The 21414-nt window shown below is 40.0% G+C and overlaps 2 protein-coding genes across 3 annotated transcripts in view; both read left to right on the plus strand.

Annotated features, from left to right (window-relative positions):
* The window catches only part of LOC113164575 (aryl hydrocarbon receptor-like), a 67960-nt gene extending 58466 nt beyond the window's left edge, over nt 1–9494 (plus strand). Inside the window, exons 5-11 of the mRNA XM_026363930.1 lie at nt 545–671; nt 801–937; nt 1067–1269; nt 1502–1611; nt 1716–1857; nt 2652–4392; nt 5545–9494. Of these exons, the coding sequence (XP_026219715.1) occupies nt 545–671; nt 801–937; nt 1067–1269; nt 1502–1611; nt 1716–1857; nt 2652–4392; nt 5545–5631 (2547 nt within the window). The 3' untranslated portion in view covers nt 5632–9494. The remainder of the gene's footprint in view (nt 1–544; nt 672–800; nt 938–1066; nt 1270–1501; nt 1612–1715; nt 1858–2651; nt 4393–5544) is intronic.
* An 899-nt stretch (nt 9495–10393) lies between these two features.
* The window catches only part of LOC113163027 (aryl hydrocarbon receptor-like), a 30032-nt gene continuing 19011 nt past the window's right edge, over nt 10394–21414 (plus strand). For both annotated transcript variants that reach the window (XM_026361324.1, XM_026361325.1), the window contains exons 1-3: nt 10394–11504; nt 12889–13076; nt 20224–20336. In XM_026361324.1, coding sequence (XP_026217109.1) covers nt 11464–11504; nt 12889–13076; nt 20224–20336 — 342 coding nt within the window. In that variant the 5' untranslated portion in view covers nt 10394–11463. The remainder of the gene's footprint in view (nt 11505–12888; nt 13077–20223; nt 20337–21414) is intronic.

A 21414-nucleotide genomic window follows, 5' to 3' on the forward strand; every position in this document is an offset into this window, starting at 1 on the left:
CCCATTATTTGTAATGCTCTTGCTTTAATGCACACACATAAAACATAAAACTAGTGGTGAGAGACAGGTGTACTTTACCCCCTTTGTAGTTTACAGTGAAGTCATTGCTTAGTGCAAACTTTACTAATATCTCTGATGTGAAATTTGTGCATTAGAAAGAGTCGGTTTGAGCTACTGATGATACGATATAATGATCTTTTAAGAATAATTCCTGCTTCCAAGCATTAAAACATTCAAACAACAAAATGGAAAAAGACATGCTTCAAAGAAGAATAGACAAAAATACAGTTGAACGTTATACGAAGCTACTTAAAAAAGATGCAAGAGATGAAAGTAAAAGTACTAAAGAAATCACAAAACGACCAAAAGTGATGCAAATAATTTCAATAGAGAGACAAGACAAGTTAAACCTGTGTCCTGTAGGGAGGTGGAGGACCATTCCCATCTCTGATCTGGGGTTCTTCTTCTCAGTCCACATCTCCATCCATTAATCTCTGTTGTAATAAAGTGTGTTTTACAGTGATTTCTTGTTTTTTGTTTTCAGTCGGACGTCATCCATCAGAGTGTGTTTGAGTTGATCCACACAGATGACCGACCTGTGTTCAGAAGACAGCTTCACTTTGCTCTCAACCCAAATTCCAGTCAACACGACAGCGGCACAGAAAGCCCCAGTAAGTCCCAATAAGTGTTAGAATGTGAACTTGTAATACAGTTTAGCTGTAGTGAAGTATGAGCAGTAGCTCACAAGGTCAATAACAATGTGACTGTGTAAAGCTGATAAACAATCATTATAATCACAGATGATCAGGCCTCTGCAGAGATCAGCAGTGTTATCACCTACGACCCTCAGAGCATCCCCCCAGAAAACTCGTCGTTCCTGGAGAGAAACTTCTGCTGTCGTTTCCGCTGCCTCCTCGACAACTCTTCTGGTTTCCTGGTAACACAGATCCCGCAAACTCTAGCACTCTATTTAAAATAAGCTGATCTGTTATTCAGATTGTGATAGATACACCTGAACAGCAATTTCTGTTTCTGTTTGTGAGTAAACTTGATTGATCGTTCTCAGGCCCTGAAGTTCCACGGCCGCCTCAAGTTCCTCCACGGTCAGAACTGGGTGTCAGAGGATGGGACCCTGGTTCCCCCTCAGCTCGCTCTGTTCTCCATCGCCACTCCAGTGCAGCCACCATCCATCCTGGAGATCCGCAGCAAGACGCTCTTGTTCCAGACCAAACACAAACTGGACTTCACACCAACAGGCATCGACACGAGGTAGAGTTAAAAGTGAAAGGATTTTATCTCACAGCATATTGACCCTGTACCTTAACATGCCTTAGAATTCAATTCTAAGGCAATTCAATTCAAGTCAACAAATCTAAAGTGATAAACCGTACATTTGGCCTTTATGAGGAATATATACTACTATTGTCAAAATTTTTCTTGGCATTGCATTCCTTTTCTTCCCAGTCACTCGAGTAAAGTTTGTGTTTATGTTTTTCCACAGAGGGAAGGTGGTTCTAGGTTACAACGAGATAGAACTCTGTATGAGGGGTTCAGGCTACCACTTCATCCATGCTGCAGACATGATGCACTGCGCTGACAACCACATAAGAAGTATGTAGTAGCTCATTTTTTGTTTTAGTTTCTTTTATTTTGCTGCAAATTACAGGTGGTTAGATAGATAAGGGTATATCTGACTGTTTCTGTCTCCTATACAGTGATAAAAACTGGAGAGAGCGGCTTCACTGTCTTCAGACTGCTGACCAAAAGTAGGACATGGGTCTGGGTGCAGGCCAATGCCAGGCTGGTCTTTAAAGGAGGGAGACCAGATTTCATTGTGGCCCGGCAGAGAGCTTTGACGTAAGTACAACAAAAGAGAAGTTCTGAGGACCTACACTGGGCAAAACATTTAGAAAAAATGATTAATTACCGATTTGTTGTGGCCTTATTAGCATCATTAAAGTATTGCATCAACTGAGGTGAATTCTGTGCTTTGAATTGTTCCGAACCAGTTCTATAAAAGGCCCCTGTGTTAAAATCTTACAAGATTTTTGTCCCAAGAAACCCCAATACCAATAATAGGCATGATATTACAACTCCAACATTACATAGATTTATTTAATTTTAATTATGAATTATAAATTATTAATTTAGTCTCATTATTAGACTATTTTAATACATTATTTATGTGGCTGTCTAAACTGTGCTTGCAAGTCACGTGCACTATACTAAACACTTTTTTTTATTTTTGGGTCTGTGCACATAAAATGCTTCACAGAAACCACCATAGTTTTTCTGTGGTAACAGAGAAAACTTGAAAAGTATGAAATAAACAAAGCAGAAACAAACAGTTCGACTTCTGCCTCTATTTTATTACTACATCAATACTCATAGAACTGGGGTTACAATACAGAACCGATGTTGTGTGCACTCTTTAATCTTTTTTTAAACCATTTTCATGAGCAAACATAAATACAGAAACATATAGTAACACTATTGTGAGAACGGTAGTTTTCTCTTATCCAGCGTGAACGTATTTCAACAAAGTCTTTCTTTGTGTCCTGCTTATGCTAAACGTCTAGTATAGACATAGTATAATTCCATCAGAGCTTAATCAGAAGCTGTTCTAAAACTTCTTGTTCTTTTTTCCACAGAAATGAAGAAGGAGAAGAACAGCTACGCCTGCGACGCCTGCAGCTGCCATTCAACTTCGCCACTGGAGAGGCTTTGTTGTATGAAATTGCTCCAACTGTTGAAATCCCAGACTCATGCTCTGCCCCAAAGCAAAGGAAGGTTGACAACTACTCTGTCAGCCCTGACTCCCTCCTAGGCTGCATGCTGCGTCAGGACCAGTCCATCTACTGTGAACACAACAGCGCCAACACCTTCAACACCCTTAATGATGTCGCCTTCAAGGACACTCATGCCACAGTCAATGTACCTGGAGACGCCTGGCAGCTTCCTTCACCCAAACCTGCTGTAGGAAGCCTGTTGCCATCGGAGGACACAGTTCAGGATATGATGGAGACGCTGCAGCAGATCCTGGGGGACAACAACTTTACTGAATCCCTGGATGTGGAGCCAGACGAGCTCAAAGGCTGGGAGAGTATGCTGCTGAAGATGAGCACCACCAGCGGTGACCTGGGCGAAGAACTGAATAACATTCTTAACAATGACATCCTGACATATGTCGAAGAACAGCTTCAGAAGAATGGTGGGCTCAAGCTCCCAGATCAGCTTGATGATGTACCAGCCTACCTCTCCACTTTGGATCTCCACAATCAGAATCCAGACCAAGATCAAGAGCCAAACTTTGGTTGGCCTATTAAACCCCAGAACCAGCTGGTACCAAACAAAGGGCAGATGACAGCTGGACAAATGCCTCCAAGCCTGGGAATAATGAAATTGACCCACCTGGATCTTCCCGGTGATTCTGATTTAAGCAGTGCATCCCTTCAACAGATCGTCCCCCAAGCCTCGGTTGGTCTCGGCAACATTGGTGCTCCAATGACCTTAAACCCATCCCTGGTAAACACCTGCGGTCAAGCACAGAACCAACTGAGGACGTCTAAAGTCAATTCCAATGACCACAACCTTGGAACATTCAGGCAAACCAATCAGCTTCCCTCCAACCAACTGGGCCAAACAACACAGAACAGCCTTCAGATGAGGACACCCAACCCCTCAATTGACCTTCAGGACCAAAGTGCAAACTTAAATCCCATGTTCAACATGCAAGGCAACCAGTGGAACCCTTCTGTCCAAGTCGACAACTTTGTGGAAATGTACAACCAGAATATTTCAACCCAACCAGGTTTTACTGCTGATCCCAAATTGCCTAGCTGCTTACAGGGCCACTTTGCACTTCAGACACAAAACAATGAAAATCAGAGACAGTCTTGGCCATTGCAGCAGCAACAGCAGCTGACCTCAGGTGGTCAACAACAAATGGGTGTCTGCCTCAACCCAATGTCAGGATTTCAAGCGAACTCTGTTCTTGGAGCTGTCGCGCCACAAAATCCAATCAAAAACAGGCCAATGTTTAACCCTCCAGAGATGTCCAATGCACCATTTATTAGTCAAGAGGACTTGGAGCCACCACCTCTGGGACCTTCTAGCAGTTGTATGTTCAGTAATACTAACCCAACAGTGCCTATTAATGGAGTGCCTCTCAGTCAGATGCCTTCCTACCAGAGAATGAACCTCGCTGGCAATCAAATCCCCTCAAAGTCCTCCTGCTTCTATCAGGGGGTTCCTGGAGGTGAATCAATGAAGGGGGTGGCAGTGATCCCAAATCCTGATGAAGCGGCTCTGTCCTGTCAAATGACCACTGGTCTCGAGGCAAATGGCCTAATGATGCAACAACAGTACGTAAACTTCAGTGCTCCGACACAGGTAAATAAATTGATGAATACCGAGCTGCAAAGTTTGCATGTGTTAGAAAGCGCAGGGTTTGGGTCCTGGTTCTGTATAAAGATTGCATTAGAGCCTTAGATATGCTCTGTGGATGGTGAATTCTGACCAGATGGATGATGATTATGGTCCAACAACAACTTAATTTTCTATAAAAATCCCCCAAAAATGTAAAAAATGCTTGATGTAGTTTCCCGCAACTCTAGAACCCCAGGATACACAAGTCATGCAACTTTCAAGAGCCTGCCAAGTGATTTTCAAGCAGAAAAGACTTAATACTAGTGGCTGCCTGGACCTGCATGAAAGAAATATGGAAATATAAAACCATACCAACAGATAAGTTATTGACAAATGTTTTGAGCATCAGTAATTTAGTCACAAATGCCAAAATTATCTGCTTCCAGTTTTTCAGATGTGGTTTTCTCTGTCTATTATGACAGTAAACTGAGCACATGTTGGTTTTGGATTGTTGGTCACAGAAAACAAAACATTTGAAGACGTCATATTGTATTTGGGGAAATTGCAAAAGGCATTTTTTTTTTGATAATTTGACAAAGAAATTTGACATTTTTTAGGCCAAACCCAGTTATTCAAGAAAATAATCTACAGATGATAATCATTAAATGCGTTGGAAAATGTGACTAAAGTTTCCAAAACGCTGGGATGGGATGGATTTAAATGCGTGAGAGGATGTAAGAAAACATTACAGTGCAGAAATGTCAAAAATATGATGAAAATAATGTAGAAAGTGCGTCTATTAAAGATCTTCATCATAGAGCACTGAGAGTTTTATTTTTACACTGTAAAGGCTCTTTCCCAGTCTATAGAGTAGCATGTCACAGGTCTTTTTAAAGCATATTTAGGAAAGAATCTGATTAATATTTTGGATTTTCTGTACTTACAGATATCATTCAGTTTCTAAAAATCCTCTTTCAGTTGTACTCCAGTATTGGCCTTTAACATGTTGTTGGACTAGTTCAGTTTTACTTTCCAATGTATAACATTGTGGTTTCCAGTCAACTAGTGTAAGGTCTCTAAATCATCCTCAGATATTTGAGCATGTAGGATTAAACTGTAAATTAATTAAAAAATGCATTTTTGTAAAGTTAGACTTTCCAATGTGTTGTCTTACAGATCAGCAGCCATACAGTCGCTGGGAACAGAGGTTTTTCCTTCCCCTCGCTGCCCAATGGGAACCCATACCACTCAGAGAACAAATAGGACCCGGATCCCAACTCGGACTGAAAGAGCATTTAAAGGAAGCAAAAGTCTCCTGACTCTAAAGATGAAAGTGTCGCAGACTGAAGAACAGAAATGTGCCCCAAAAAAGACAAGGAACCAAAACAAGGCAACTCTCCTCTTCGGGTCAGGATTGGTTTTTTGGGAATTCCCTGCTTGGAGCTTGTTGGATTGTACCAAAAATACATAAAGGACTACCTAAATCAGTCAGTTGTTTTGTGCAATCATGTAAAATTTTCGTAAAGTCTATTATGAGCCATGCAGTTTCAGAAAGTCTGTGGATTTTTCTACCATTGGTGCAAAGAAATATGGAACGCCATAATCACCAAACAGCAACGATGTATCGTCCTACTTGTTTCCAGCAATTTGACCAACGCACCAACCAAGAACATTTTAGCCAGTAATTGCATTTATTGCATTGCTTAAGTACCTGACTGTGGTTGGCATTTGTTGATGGAAATGTTTAGTCGTACGGGAGTTTAAATCAGCCCTGGATGCTTCCCATAGGAGTGTTTAAAGAAGTGGATGTGTGCTGCTCTCTGTTGTCCAGTGCACTGGATGAGAGAGCTCCTGGAGCCGCTACTAGACTGACTGACCTGAAAGTGAGAAGAAAGAGACACCTTTGTGTTAACCCTCTGCTGTCTCTGACGCACAACTGATCCTCTTCTCTAAAGATCTTTTTTCTACTTTGAGCGCTCAGAAGGATAAAATATGAAAACCCTTTGTTTTTCTTTTCTTTTATTTTCATTTTTCTTTTTGTTTGTTTGTTGCTGTTATGTCCAAAATGCAGCTTGATTGATTTCATTTCAACTCTTTGCTTTGTAGACAGGGTATAAAAAACCCCCCCCCCAAAAAAACCCAACAAAGTCCTAGCATCATCCTACTAAACGACAGTGTGTAAGATTTAAACACGAGATCCTTCAGTGAAAACAGCTGCTTGTTGTCTTTTAAAAGCATTCAGAGCTTTGTCACTGAGACAGTTTTCTCTCTTCTTCTTTGTTCTTTAATATTTTCATGTTGCTCTTCTCCTGTTGCAGGAGCAAAAAAATATATCCAGACGGTGCCTTAAACAGTAGAACTGTTTGAAACTTTAAAGTGACAGTCTGTAAAATGTTTAAACCATTTCCATTTGGAATATTAGCATACTGTAAATCAGAGCAAAGATCTCATATACGACCAGAACCAAAGTCAAACCCGCCCTCGCCTTAACTTCACCAAGACATCTACTAAAGATTTTTTGCACTATTACTTCAAAGTGTTGCCAAAGCATTGTGAAGACAACATCATTTATAAAATCCTCCACCTGACACGACACTAAGAGCTTTATTTTTATTACAAAGTGAGATTCATGTGTTTCGTAGCAAGATGTGCACAAACGATATTAGTACTTTATGTTTATAAAGAAAATGCTCTTAGCAGACCGGATCCTCTAGATTTTATAGATATTGGATAATAAATCATTTAAGTAATTATTGAATAATAATTTTATGCTTTTGATAATAACATTTTATATAAATAGACCCAGACTGACTGTTATAAATGAAACAGACTGCCTAAAGATTGTTCCCTTCAGTCTCCTCCTTCAAATTAAACACCAGCCTGTTGATCAGTCCCTACATAAGTTACTGATCGCGAGACTCTTTATTTTATATTTCCCACAGTAAACATCCGTCCTCTTCCTCTTTCCTGTGTCTCTCTTCATCATCTATCAACGCTCTTGCTCAGAGTGGGAGTAACTACTAAATGCAGCCGTGTCCGGCAGCGAAACACAGAAGTAAAAAGAGTTAAAGGCAGCTACTGTATTTTTTTAAACAAGGAAAATAATGAAACGTTCACAAGTCAAGTAAAGGGGGTGCCTTCTAAATGAACTCTTGTTTTCTGTTGATCTTAAAATTGTGAGTCAGCTCTTATGTTGAAAAGAAACGGCGTGAGAAAGCTGCAGTGAAATGTGTGTCACACACAGTCGCTTCAATACTGAGCTGTAAAAGCAGCTTTTTTTTCTAAGCAGCTTTTGTGTCAGAGTTTTAAGTACTTATTTACATTTTATAAACACTTTTTTAAAGTTGTGACAAGACATTTGAATACTTGACTTACTGTAAATACCTAAAAATCATCAGTAAAGCCATCTGTGATTGTAGAGGATACCAAAGGGACGTGACAGATTACACATATATTGATGGAAAGTCAAATTTTCTGTGAATGTTTTAGTGATTTTTGATGGTTTGTGGAGAGGATTTCCTACCAGAAATAGAAATACAGGGAGTGATTTATACAAATAAAGCCACAGGAAACAGCCGTGAATAGTTACAGTTGTAGTTTTGAGGTCCACAAATAAAATAATGCTGCGTTCATGTCATGTGGGATTTACTGTAATTACCATTTTCTAACTCGTAAATATTGTTCATGTCAACACCCAGTCACACACAAACTTGGAAATAATCATTTTTCTGATAACTTAATAATCTATTTGATATTCAATAATCCACCAACACAAATTAACATAGTTGTTTAAAATAGTATTTAAGTGCATCTTTTGTAGCCCTCATATTTACCAACTCGTAAATGCTTATAAACTTATAAAAATTTGAATTAGCTGAAAAAGGCCAGTAAGTTGGTCATTTAGCAGAATTAAGCAGCTTTTTGAATGTTTGATGGATTGTTTCAGTAAATCTTAAGATGAAGAATCCAAAACATTCCCAAAATGGATTTAATTTAGCCACAGCTACAACTTGGATGTTGACATAAAGCTATTTACAACATGGAAATTAGGACGTACTGTACCATGTGACATAAATGTAGCATTAGCAGCAAGTCTCTAGTCTTTCCCTATAGGTAGTTAGGGTGAAGTAGTAAACCACTAAGAAGCACATTGAGTTACTGTATCTTATCATTGCTTTGGCTCAGTTGTTTCACTCAGTCATTTTGGACTCAAACCGTCGCCCCACATGCATCATTCAAACCTTAGCTAACGCATTACACATCCAAAGAGTCACTGAGTGAATCATTTAAAAGGGAGTGGAGTATTTTTCTCACATTAATGTATAAAAAGTAAAACACTGCACTCTATGCAGAAGTAGTAACAGAAATTCAGTACATTACAAGAGTTAACAAAGTAAAGTTAATGTATTGAATCTAGTATGTTTTTATTTCACTCTATCAGTTTGTTTTATTACATACGGAGTGAAAAATGAGCCAAAGCAGTCGTAAGATAAATGACGTTGATGATTGCTCACATCAGCAGTGATATAATTAGTTTTAATTAGTTACTAAAATGATAAATTACACCAACAGTCATCACAGATGGATGGTATTCAGAAGAGGTTAAATAGTTAAAACTCAGTACAAAATGAAGCCTTATGTTCAGACTGTGTTTTTCTTCTTTTGTTTTGCAGTGCACCTTAATTAAGTTTCTCCAGTTTTAAATCTGGAGTGCTTTCAGTCGGAGCCTTTTCTCATAAAGTATTCTGCATTTAGAAATATAAAGATATCTGGTTGCTTCTCTTAGAATAAAAAGCCTTTGCACTTATTATACTTTTATTTTTGAACCCACAGGAGGCAAAGGCTCCATAATGCAGTATCTTTGTGTACCTGTATATAAATCTGTCTTTTTCTCTATGTACTGTTATATACTATATATTTTAATATCGTATTGCCTTAAACTGTCACACTTATCATTTTTGTACATTTTCATCACAGCATACATATGTAATCTTTTTGTCATGGTTTTTGTAACTCGTCTTATTATTTCTTGTTAATGTTCTTTTGCTGTTTTGCATCTAACAACGTATGAGTGCTTGAGTCAATTTTTTCATGCTCACATTATTAAAGGTGATCTGATCACATGATGTAGCTGACTGTTGGATCATCAATTCCATTTTATACATTTTTTATTTTTTGGCAATAATAGAAAAGTAACTGATCTGGGAATCTACTAATTCTAAAATCTTGGGAATTTCCTTTTTGAATTGACATGTTTTAAATAACATCTGATAAAATAATAGAGTTTTGATCACTGTGTTGGAGCCCAGTGTCCACTAGATGACAGTGTAAGTCTGTCGTTAATCTTTGTACGTTAGACACTGAAATGCATCTGCTCATAACAGCAGATTCTGTGTTGTGTTGTCTTTACTGTGACACATCTAATTATGAACAAGTATCCCCGCATAATTATATTATAATTATAATATAATTATAATATAATTATATATCCCCATTAAATCAAAAAAACAAATCAGGTAAAAAGTACAATGTTCTGAAATGTACTGAACTACTACTCTTCTTCAAAGTACAGGCTGTGTCTGAATGTTTGTACTTTAAATGTAAATGTGTCCATCAAAGATTTTATCATGGTCAAAAAACAAAAAACAAAAACTGTGGTGTACAACAATCCCACAATGCAACGCTCGGAGGAACAGTAAGTGTCTGAAATCTCCATTTACTCCAACGCCTCCAGATGACGTCATCTGGCGTGAAAAACTCCTCCAGATGACGTCATCTGGCGTGAAAAACTCCGCCAGGTGACAGCAACAGAAATCTTTCTAAATGCTCCTAAAAACATGTCAAATTCGTTCTAAGGTTTCTGGTGTGTCAGGTTGGAGCACAGTAAAACGGAAGTGAACATTTTAAAGGTTAAATTAACGCTAATTAGCGACGTCACCTTTGACCCGCTGCGCGCTCCCGACGGCAGCTCAGTACCGCTACGGGAGCAGCGCGCGCCCTGGTCGGGACGGAGCGGGAAGAGGCAGAAGAGCAGAAATGGACGTTTGGACGTTTGACTCCGTCTAAAGTGAAGTTACACGGAACCAGCTGCTCCGACACGACACGGGTTAACGGGGCTGCTCATTAAGGAGCGGCCGGCGGAGAGACGAGCACGGAGAACCGGGTCCGGGGCGAGGACCCGCGGTACTAAGTTAGTGGACCCGGAGGATCGAGTCCTCAGGCTGCTCCACAACTCTAATTAATGACGGTATCGACCTGGAACCGGGTTCTTACCTTGTACCGGGTTTAATTCAGCCGTTACGTTAGTTCACGGTGACCGTGACGTGAACGGCCGTTAGCTTAAAGCCGGTCCGGTCGTTCACAGAAGTCACATGGTTCTACTGGACTCTGCTGGATCCTACTGGACTCTGCTGGATCCTACTGGACTCTGCTGGATCCTACTGGACCCTGCTGGATCCTACTGACTCTGCTGGATCCTACTGGACCCTGCTGGATCCTACTGACTCTGCTGGATCCTACTGACTCTGCTGGATCCTACTGGACCCTGCTGGATCCTACTGGACCCTGCTGGATCCTACTGACTCTGCTGGATCCTACTGGACCCTGCTGGATCCTACTGACTCTGCTGGATCCTACTGACTCTGCTGGATCCTACTGGACTCTGCTGGATCCTACTGGACTCTGCTGGATCCTACTGACCCTGCTGGATCCTACTGGACCCTGCTGGATCCTACTGACTCTGCTGGATCCTACTGACTCTGCTGGATCCTACTGGACTCTGCTGGATCCTACTGACCCTGCTGGATCCTACTGACTCTGCTGGATCCTACTGGACTCTGCTGGATCCTACTGGACTCTGCTGGATCCTACTGACTCTGCTGGATCCTACTGGACTCTGCTGGATCCTACTGGACTCTGCTGGATCCTACTGGACTCTGCTGGATCCTACTGGACTCTGCTGGATCCTACTGGACTCTGCTGGATCCTACTGGACCCTGCTGGATCCTACTGGACTCTGCTGGATCCTACTGGACTCTGCTGGATCCTACTGGGGAGCTGATGGATTTCCTCCAGGTTCACTGGGAATAATTCAACATGTATGCTGCACGGAAAAGAAGAAAACCGGCTCAGAAAGGGTGAGTTAGGAAAGAATGAGCATTTATCATCATCATCATCATCATCATCAATTATCATTATATAAGGAGATATCCATCAATTATCATCATCATCATCAGTTATCATTATATAAGGAGATATCCATCAATTATCATCATCATCATCAGTTATCATTATATGAGGCGATGGTTTCTGTTTTATCATCAACCACGCTGCTGTCACACATGTTGGTCACATCACACCTTCATACTGACAATCAGAAAGGTTTATAATAAACTATAATGTAGTTATAAGAACATGACATGTTACTGATGATCAGCTTCAACCTCTCCTGTAGATAAAAGTACAGTCTAGTGTATAAACAGATCAGATCATGTAATGACAAACAGCCACTAAAGCATTTATTGAATATTTAGCCATATATCACACCGTGTTTAATCTAGTGACACACCCAGAGTTACTGGAGGCATAATTAATGGAACTCAAATGTTTGAGCAGACCGCCTGCAAACAGTGTTATTTTATAACTACTGAGCCTGACATGACATTTATATAGAGACATATTTGGTGCTTAAATATGTACATATATATATATATATATATATATATATATAATGATTTTCTGAAGGACGGTACAAGTAAATACCCAAATTCTAGTTGAAAAATGTATCTCCCAGGTCATAATATGTGAAAATTGTAAGATACTTAATATATGGAAATGAACTAAGGACTAAATAAAAGCTGATGTTCATATTTGCAAAGATTTCAGGTTCGGAGCTGCAACAATTGGTCAATAAACTGATGATCATCAACTTTTCATTTATTATTGTTAATGAAGTGTTTGGAGAAGAAAAAGCAGTTTGAATAAAGTGGGCTGGGGTCTGTGAATGGATCCATAAACAAAATGGTTACTGAATTATCTCAGTTAAAATGGTTTCTAATTATTTAACATCAGGATTAGTCACAATTTAAAAGCTCTGACCACTACAGTGATGGGCTCCAGGGCCCAGTTAAACCGAGCGGACAATCAGGTAGTTCTGAGGGATCGGCTTTATCTTATGTTGAAACGTCTCTATCCTTGGACGTGGTCTTTTCCACAGAGGGGAAGTGCCAGCATCTGTAAGGCATGAGGGGTCACTGAATAGTTTGATGAGTATGAAAATGATGGGAGTCATATGCTGGGACTTCACAGTCACTCAGATCAAGCCAGTTGAACACCTATGGGAGAGTTTAGACCAAGCTTTCAGACATCATCAAAACACCAAATGAGAATATGTTTTAGAAGACTGACCACCATGTGAGGTGTCTGGAGCTGTGCCAAAAGATATTCCATCTGTCCTCGGGTGATGTATGTTCACTTGATAATCAAGAGTGGGTTAAATGTAAGTGTTCCTTTCATATCCAGAGTCAAACCAGTCCTTGCTGAAGCCGCCAAGTCTAACCCGTCCAAACGTCACCGGGACCGTCTGAACTCAGAGCTGGACCGCCTCGCCAGCCTGCTACCCTTCCCCGAAGACGTCATATCCAGTCTGGATAAACTCTCCATCCTGAGGCTCAGTGTCAGTTACCTCCGCACCAAGAGCTTCTTCTCAGGTAGGAAACACTGCTCTCAGACAGGTAAGACTCTACTGGGGCTGTTTCCTCAGTTTCCTCTGGGTTTCCTCACCCAATAAAACTAAAGCCAACCTGTCGACTATCAGCAGTGATTTGAGAGTGATGACAATGATGAGTTTTGACAAAGAGGCAGAGAGAGGAATATGTCATTCTTAAGTCTTCAAACAGCTGCTTGCCAATTTCCTTCCCCGCCTGCTGGAGCTCTAAAATTGCTTTTCACACCTCACACAGGACCTGCAGCAGCAGAAAGGTGTAGAACGTTTTATATAGAGAAAAATCAGGTCAGAGTGAGTTTCTGGTGTCCAAGCTGGACATGAAGGATTTTTTTGTTACGGTCTGGTAGGTTGAAACCCCAGTTCAAATCATTTAAGCTGTAGTTAAACAAGAGTCTAATCCATGTTTTGCAGGTAGAAATATAATTGTCCTGTTTGGAATATTTAAGATGTTCATTTAGCTGAAAATACTCACCAAAGCCAAATAAACTGTTCTGTACAGTTTTGAGCTAAGTCTATATACTTTCGTCTCTCTGTCTGGGCTGCCTGTGAACCAGGCCGTGTGGTAAAGGACAGAGGATTGGCTTTGTCGAGGAGTTAGCAGGCTTACAGGCATAGCAGATGGATTTTGGGATGTAGCGTTGTGTGTGTGTGTGTGTGTGTGTGTGTGTGTGTGTGTGTGTGTGTGTGTGTGTGTGTGTGTGTGTGTGTGTGTGTGTGTGTGTGTGTGTGTGCGTGTCTGTGAGTGTGTGTGGCAGACTTTAATGTGTTCACAGACTTGCTATTAAAAGCAGATTGTAAGTCTGTCCAAAAACAACAAACAGCCTTTAGAAATGTGCTCCACTAGAAAAATCTTTAAACCTCACTGAACATCTGGATCATGAATCCCTGTTTAATGCCAGAGGCTTAAACCATCATTATAAAGTAGAAATATGAAATTTTATTCAATTAATAACTTAAAGTACTACAAGTACAAGTATCAGCACCAAATGAACTTTGAATTTATGTTTGAAGTTTTTCTTAACGACCCACAATGTCTACAATCAGTAGTGTCAAAAATGATTTTCAGCAATCAAAAATGATATGCCTCTGAAGCTGGTAATGGATCAGATATTTACTCCTTTAAACAGGGGACGAAAGCTTCAAGTGTTGCATTCTGTTGTATGCAAAAAAATGAGAATGAGGTGGCTATCTCAATGTATGTAGAGGAATTCAGGTCATGAGGAGTATAGATATCTTCCAGAGGAGACTGGATGCCCAGAGTAGACTTGGTAGACTTGACTAGGCAATGAGGACCTAAGACATGGTGAAGGAGAGATGAGGCTGTGATGGAGACAGACCCAGATAATGATGAGCTGAGTGGAGGACTGAGTGCTGGTGATGGAGGACTTTGATGAAGACGAGGATGTAGCAGGAGATTGAAGAGCGTGGAGGTGGACCTGTGGAACGCTGGTCGATGACAGAGAAGTGTGTGTTGAACTAAATAATAAATATAGATAAACTGTAAGATTCCCTCTCACAGGCCTAGTGGCTGAAGCTTGGTATTATCTTTAATTCATTTTATTCTTGGATTAAAAATACTTTGAACAATGTTTGTTAACTGTGACCTCATGACTTAATGTGCATCTACTTGGCTTTGGCTGAACATGAACTTAGGTCTGAGTGTACAGTTTGGAGATCAGTGTAGACAGTCACGTCTGCTCTGCAGTCCTTAGCTCAGCTGATGTGCCCAATCAACTAATTATCATGCCAATTTTATCTGTTCTTGTCTTAATATAGCAGAAATGGTAATGAACTATTCAGCTGACATCCAATCACTGTCATCCTTTAAATACACTGCTCAAAAAATGAAAGGAACACTTTTAAATCAGAGTTTAGCATCTAGTCAGTTAAACTTCTGGGATATTAATCTGGTCAGTTAAGTAGCAGAGGTGGTTGTTAATCAGTTTCAGTTGCTTTGGTGTTAATGAAATTGACAACAGGTGAACTAGAGCGGAAACAACGAGACTAACATTTTTCTCTCCCTATCTTGTTTTTAACTAGTTTTAGTGAACTAGTGAATTCTTAGTTTTTGTGGGCCTTGTGCTCATTGCCCAGCACCGTGGAACTTGATTGGCATTGCCATAGAACACTAGAATTGGCAGGTCTGCCTCTGTGCCCCATGTGACATATATGAAAGTTCTGGAGAAGCCGTGGAGAACGTTATTGCTGCCTGTTACATCATTTAGCATGACCGGTTTGGTGGTGGGTCAGTGATGGCCTGGGCAGACATATCACTGTAGGGACGCACAGACCTCTACAGGCTAGATATCAGCACTCCTTGAGCCCACTGTCAGACCCTACACTGGTGCAGTGGGTCTTGGGTTGCTCCTGGTGACAACAATGCCCGGCCTCATGTGGTGAGAGTGTGCTGGCAGTTCCTGGAGGATGAAAGAATTGATACCATTGAATGACCCCCACGCTTGCCTGAGTTTGATCCAATAGAACACCTCTGGGATATTATGTTTTGGTCTATCCAATGCTGCCAGGTTGCACCTCAGACTGTCTGGGAGCTAAGTGATGCCCTTGACCAGATTTGGGAGGAGATACCCCTGGGCATCAGCCATCATCTCATTAGGAGCATGCCCCAAAGTTGTCAGGCATGCATACGAGTACCTGGGGGCATACAAAGTACTGAGTACCATTTTAAGTTGCTGGAATTAAATTTCAGTATAATGCACTAACCTGCTGCATCATTTTTCCACTTTGATTGTTAATAGTGTCTTTAAATTCAGCCCTCTGCATGTTGATTATTTTAATTTCCATCAAACAATGTGGCATTCTTTCATTCCTAACACGTCACCCAGATCATATCAGTATAAATGTCCCGCACGATTTTTTCCCCATTGAAACCTGATGTGTTTTCAAAGTAGATAAATAGTAAGTAAGTGGTGACTTTGATTAACAACCCATCAGACCTCTGGCTCACACACTAACCCTGCAGAAACAGGCCAGCATACCCATCTCAGTCTAAGTGCATGAACCTTGAAAGACCCCCTCTTAACGTAACGTATTAATACAACAATAACGTATTGTAGGTCAGCTCCTTTTGCCTGTGGCCATGAGACAACTCTTGTCTCTAGGTCTCAGCCACACAGTAATGTAGGTCTGAGGAGACGGCAGTGTTAACAGTGAGAAGGGAGGAGGTGGGAGGAGGAGATGAAAGCCTTAGAGAATAAAAACACGGCGGCATAATCCACTCACGGCTGCTTTACAGACCTTTTGAAGAGGGCAGGGTGTAGACAGGTCCCCACTTTTCAACTTTTGACTCCTGTGATCTCAGGGAAACCTCTGTTTTTATTCTCTTACAGTGGTAACTAGTACAGAAGAGCTAATCCAGAATTCTTTCTGTGCAGGGAGCTGAGTGTGACAAAATTTCAGTCAGACCCCATGTTGAGCTCTGAAAGCTCATGAAAGAATTAGGTTAGCTTTAGGTAAGGTTACACACAGACACAGGCTCATAAATTCCTCTGCCCTCACCTAAGTAAAGTGTGTTCGACCAAAATAATTTAATTATGAAAGAAAGTCTGAGGTCGGTAATTTGATTAACAGAACAAAAATAACTCCTGATGATCAGACCTTTATTATATGTTATAAATATGTTGTGTTCGAACATGCATAAAGCGTTAAGATGTAAAACATGTGAAGGCTATTTTCGTCTTGTAACAAAGAGAGTGAGCAGACATTTTAAATGTTCTCTTCTCTGTCTATACACTGTATACAAAACAACAACGTCCAGCAGAACCAGGCTCATGGTGGGCGGCCATCTTCCGCGACTGGTTGGAGTGAGTGGGAAGAGGAGAGAGAAAAGTACAGCAGGCAACAAAAAACTAAATTGAATTGAATTTAAACTCTATTCTGGATTTTACAGGGAGAAATATAATCTCTCCTGCTAATTCTAGTCAGACCTCTATTCTTAATAGTGAATTACAATAATCTAGTCTGGAAGTAACTAATGCATGGACTAGTCTTTAAGCATCACTTTGAGACAGGATGCTCCTAATTTTAACAATATTCCTTGATGCTCAGTATTCCTGGAAAGAACTCCAAAAAGGAAGCATTACTTAAAGTAAGTGATGAGACATCTCAGTGCTACACTGGATTTCATTAAAATCCCATCAGTGTGTTTTGGTGCAGATGTACCAACTATGATTTATCATCTTTGGAAAAAATATGTTAAATGCTACATCCATGACTTACTTATGTGTGAACTCATCACATGAATAACTAAATACAGACGCCTTAGTCACTGGTGTATTTTAATCCTGTGGTTTAGCTTTAGTTTATTTTTTTATATTTAGACTGAAGGACTCATCTGTTGTCAGGAGAAACTGACAGTTTCCGCAGGTCACTGACCTCAAAATGTGGTTGTGTTGTAAATCACACGCAACTGAGAAGGTACACACTAACATTCCTCACACAACAGTAATAACCACGTTATTATTTGTCTGCACTTGTTTGAAGCTGTATCTTTACTTAGTTCAATGATGTTTTTTGGAATATGTTGTTTGAGGCTCTTTGGTAATGAATCATTTTAATTTAAGATTGAACAATACATTTCTAAGTAATAATGTAAGGAATCTGTTTAATAGAGCTTTTTTTTATGCTGCTGAGATTATCTTTGAATATGTGACCTATAAACATATGAACAGTATGTAATGTAGTCTCTTACTGTATTATATGCTTTCTTTCCTTTAAGTTCTCTGATTTCTTCTTTGTGCATCACACTATGATGTGACATTTCCTCGCCTTAAAGCAGCAAATATATGAAAAGAAAAGGGTCAAATATATTTAGTGTAATTAGACATTGTTCCATGTGTTCAGGGCGTCTGTTAAACTTTTCTTATTTCATTTACTTCACTGTCAAACTGTCAGTACTGATCTTTTGAAATAAAATCTTGATATATTGATATGGCCATTCACTATGTATAAACATCCTTATTACCTATTCATTTTCCATTTTATTTGCCTATCAATTAACCAATTGTTGCAGCTCTACAATACATTTAAGAATGTTGTGCACTAACAATATTGATAATTAAGGTAGAATAAAGGTTTCTGGGTCCTTCATGAATATATAACACAAGTCAACGTCCACAGACAATGTTACTCTGTTGGTTGCTGATGTTGTCACTGGGGAGATGCTCTCCTCCCATCAACCCGCCACTGCACTCGCTTAAACCTTTGAAAAATTAATTTTGGTCACAAACCCTGTGACCCTGTGGGGGATGAGATGCTGGATTAGATGGGTCATTGTGTCATCTTCCTCCCAGACTGACTGCAGAACAGACTCTGATGGTAGTGGGTTGTTTTATTCTGCAGGTTGACCTGATATGTCTTGTGTTTAGTTGTTGAACTGTTTGTTCAGTTAATTCAATTCAATTCAGTTTTATTTGTATAGCGTCAATTTACAACAGAAGTTATCTCAAGGCACTTTACAGTGTTTAAGGTTTAAGACCTTACAGAAAATATTTAAACAAAAAATTATAGAGAAACCCAACAATCCCATTGGAGCAAGCTTTGGGCAACAGTGGAGAGGAAAAACCTCCTTTAGAGGAAGAAACCTCCAGCAGAACCAGGCTCATAGTGGGCGGCCATCTGCCTCGACCAATCATGTTAATGTTAATGTTAATGTTAATGTTAATCATGTTTTCAGATGTTTCAGATGTTTTTTATTTAAGGCAGATCTAGAGATTTATTTAATGTATGTTGTAAAGAAGATATCCTGTCAAAGATAACTGTGAGATTGAGGCCAATATTATGTCATCTAGGGTAAGAATGTGATTAGACATCAATATCCTGAGGACCAAACAAAATAACCTCTGTCTTGTCTGAATTTAGAAGTAGACAATTAGAGGACATTCAGGCCTTTATGTCTTTTAAGCATTCTGACTGAGTAACAGAAGGTTAGCAGATAAAAAACTAGGAAAAATGCTAATTGTGACATTAAATATGTGTGTACATTTCCAGCTTAGTGCTGAATGTTTGTAACTTGTTATATCTTTTATATATTCCTTTTATGTAGTTATACTTTGTTATTACATCAGATTTCTGTAATAATACAAATACATACTGTATGTTTCTACATCTGTTATGATGTTTTTATCAGTTGGTGGTGTTCTTTGTTGCCCTTCGCTGTTCACACAGACGTATCTTTACCCTCCTTCTCCAAGTCTCCTCGGGGTGTTTTTTCTTGCCAGTGGCTTCCAGTTATGACGCCAAGGCACAGAAAACCCCGCTAACCCTTCTAACTCTTAATTATTGATAGTCAACATGTTTTTTCTGCTCTCTCTCTTTAATGGTTTTGTAAGTTTCCGCAACAACATTTTTTAGTTAAGGTTTCTGTTTGTTATTGAATTTGGCTCAAAATCTTGCATGTAAGGATAATTAGCTTATGTCAGATTGTGGAGGCCCTTTTTATGATTTACACCAGTATAAATAATAGTACAGATCAGTCTGCTAGAAATGCAGGTAAATCAAGCTGGTTAAGCAATAATGCTGTATGAACAACAATTTGGCAAATGATTAGCAACAGAGGCTGGTATGTACAGTATACTGTGAAGTGAACACAGGTGTAGGGAGGTGTGGCAGAGGCCAAGTTCATTAGCAGACCCCAAACAGGTGTGTGCGTGTGGAGTGGAAAAGGGAAGGGGAGCGAGAGCAACTGGTGGCAAAATGAGGAACTGGCAGGGGCAGAAGATCAGACTGAACAAAGCTAACAAATTAGGAATCTGAATAACTGAGCCAGGACAGGAGTTCAGCCAGCAGTCATCATGTAACACAAACAAACATTTTCTATCAGGATTCTTCATATTTGCTGTATTAACAATGTGACTAGAGTGGAAAAAATAAACTTCTCGGTGCTTATATGTAGGAATTCTTTCAGAATGTTTTAATAATATGTTGTATGTTTACATATGCTCGTATCAGCCGTTTTACTTAGATTAATTTGTCAATTTATCTATAAAACTAAACAGATGAAGGTTTTTTTTAGAGACGTCTGCAAATTGACCTTTGTGTTTGAACAACAGTCCAAAATGAAACAGTACTCTTTGTTATCACTAACTTGTACTGTTTTTGTTTATTTTCTGTAGTGGCACTGAAAAACCAGCTGTCTGATGGCATGAGCAATAGTAGTGACAACAATGCCAGCAAGACCACAGGATCTACGGATGGTCGTATACCTGAGGGAGAGCTGCTGCTGCAGGTCAGTGAGAAATGGACTAACAACAATTTATTCGTAATTTTTGCAACAGCATTTAGCTAGTTACTAAAGGCAAGATGGCACACAGAGCAAGTTAAATGTTAATGAGCACATCTTAAAAATGTGTTTACATTTAGTAAACATGCAGATGCAGTTATCTTAAAGTTGAGTCAAGGCAACTGGACTTCCTTCTTGTTAGGTCCAAACGTTTCAATACTCATCCAAGAAGTAGCCGCCCCTGGAGGTAAATGGTAAATGGTAAATGGTCTGCACTTATATAGCGCTTTTCTACCTAGCTGGTACTCAAAGCGCTTTACACTGCATCTCATTCACCCATTCACACGCACAAGCACACACACTTGGCGGCCTTAGACACAACCTGCCTTCTAGTTATCATGCTGCCCTTTCATTAGTCCCTATAAAGATGAGGCCCAATTCACACCTGCACCAGGTTGGACACAAACTGACTTTAGGGGAGAACAGGTGTTGGCAGAGGTGTCACACAACAGCCAGGGGTGGAGTGAAACCAAAACCTGCAGCATAAATTTGTGGTCTCTAACCAACTATCTTCAGACTGAAGAAGCCACTTAGATGAGTAGTGAAACGTGTCAACTTAACAAGAAGGAAGCTACGCTGCCATGACTCAACTTCCAGATAATTTCACCTGGACGACTGGATGAGAATCTTGCACCGACATGCAGATGTAGTATGTTGTGAGTGACTGGGTCATTGTCATTCTGTAGTACGCCTTGCATGTGAAGTCAACAAGTAGCAGTCTTCTTACAACACATAACATGCAGCTTTTTGTGTATAGAGAATCTGCACAGCCCAATGACAGCAGGTTGTTTTAGGTCAGTTTTAGCTGTCTGATGGAGCTAAGGCTGTTCAGCACAGCAGGACAAGAGAAGCAAAGGCGTGTTTTCCTGGACTTTCAGCAGAAACATGACTCCTCTTGGGACTGGACTAGAGAGGCAGATGAGTGGCCAGTTGTCTTTTATTAATTTTAACAGAACCCAATAAAACAAATTTATTGATGAATGGAATGGTCCCAGTAGAGTAAATGGGTCACCACAGCAGTGAA

The sequence above is a fragment of the Anabas testudineus genome, chromosome 2, assembly GCF_900324465.2.
Source record: "Anabas testudineus chromosome 2, fAnaTes1.2, whole genome shotgun sequence".
Lineage (NCBI taxonomy): Eukaryota > Metazoa > Chordata > Actinopteri > Anabantiformes > Anabantidae > Anabas > Anabas testudineus.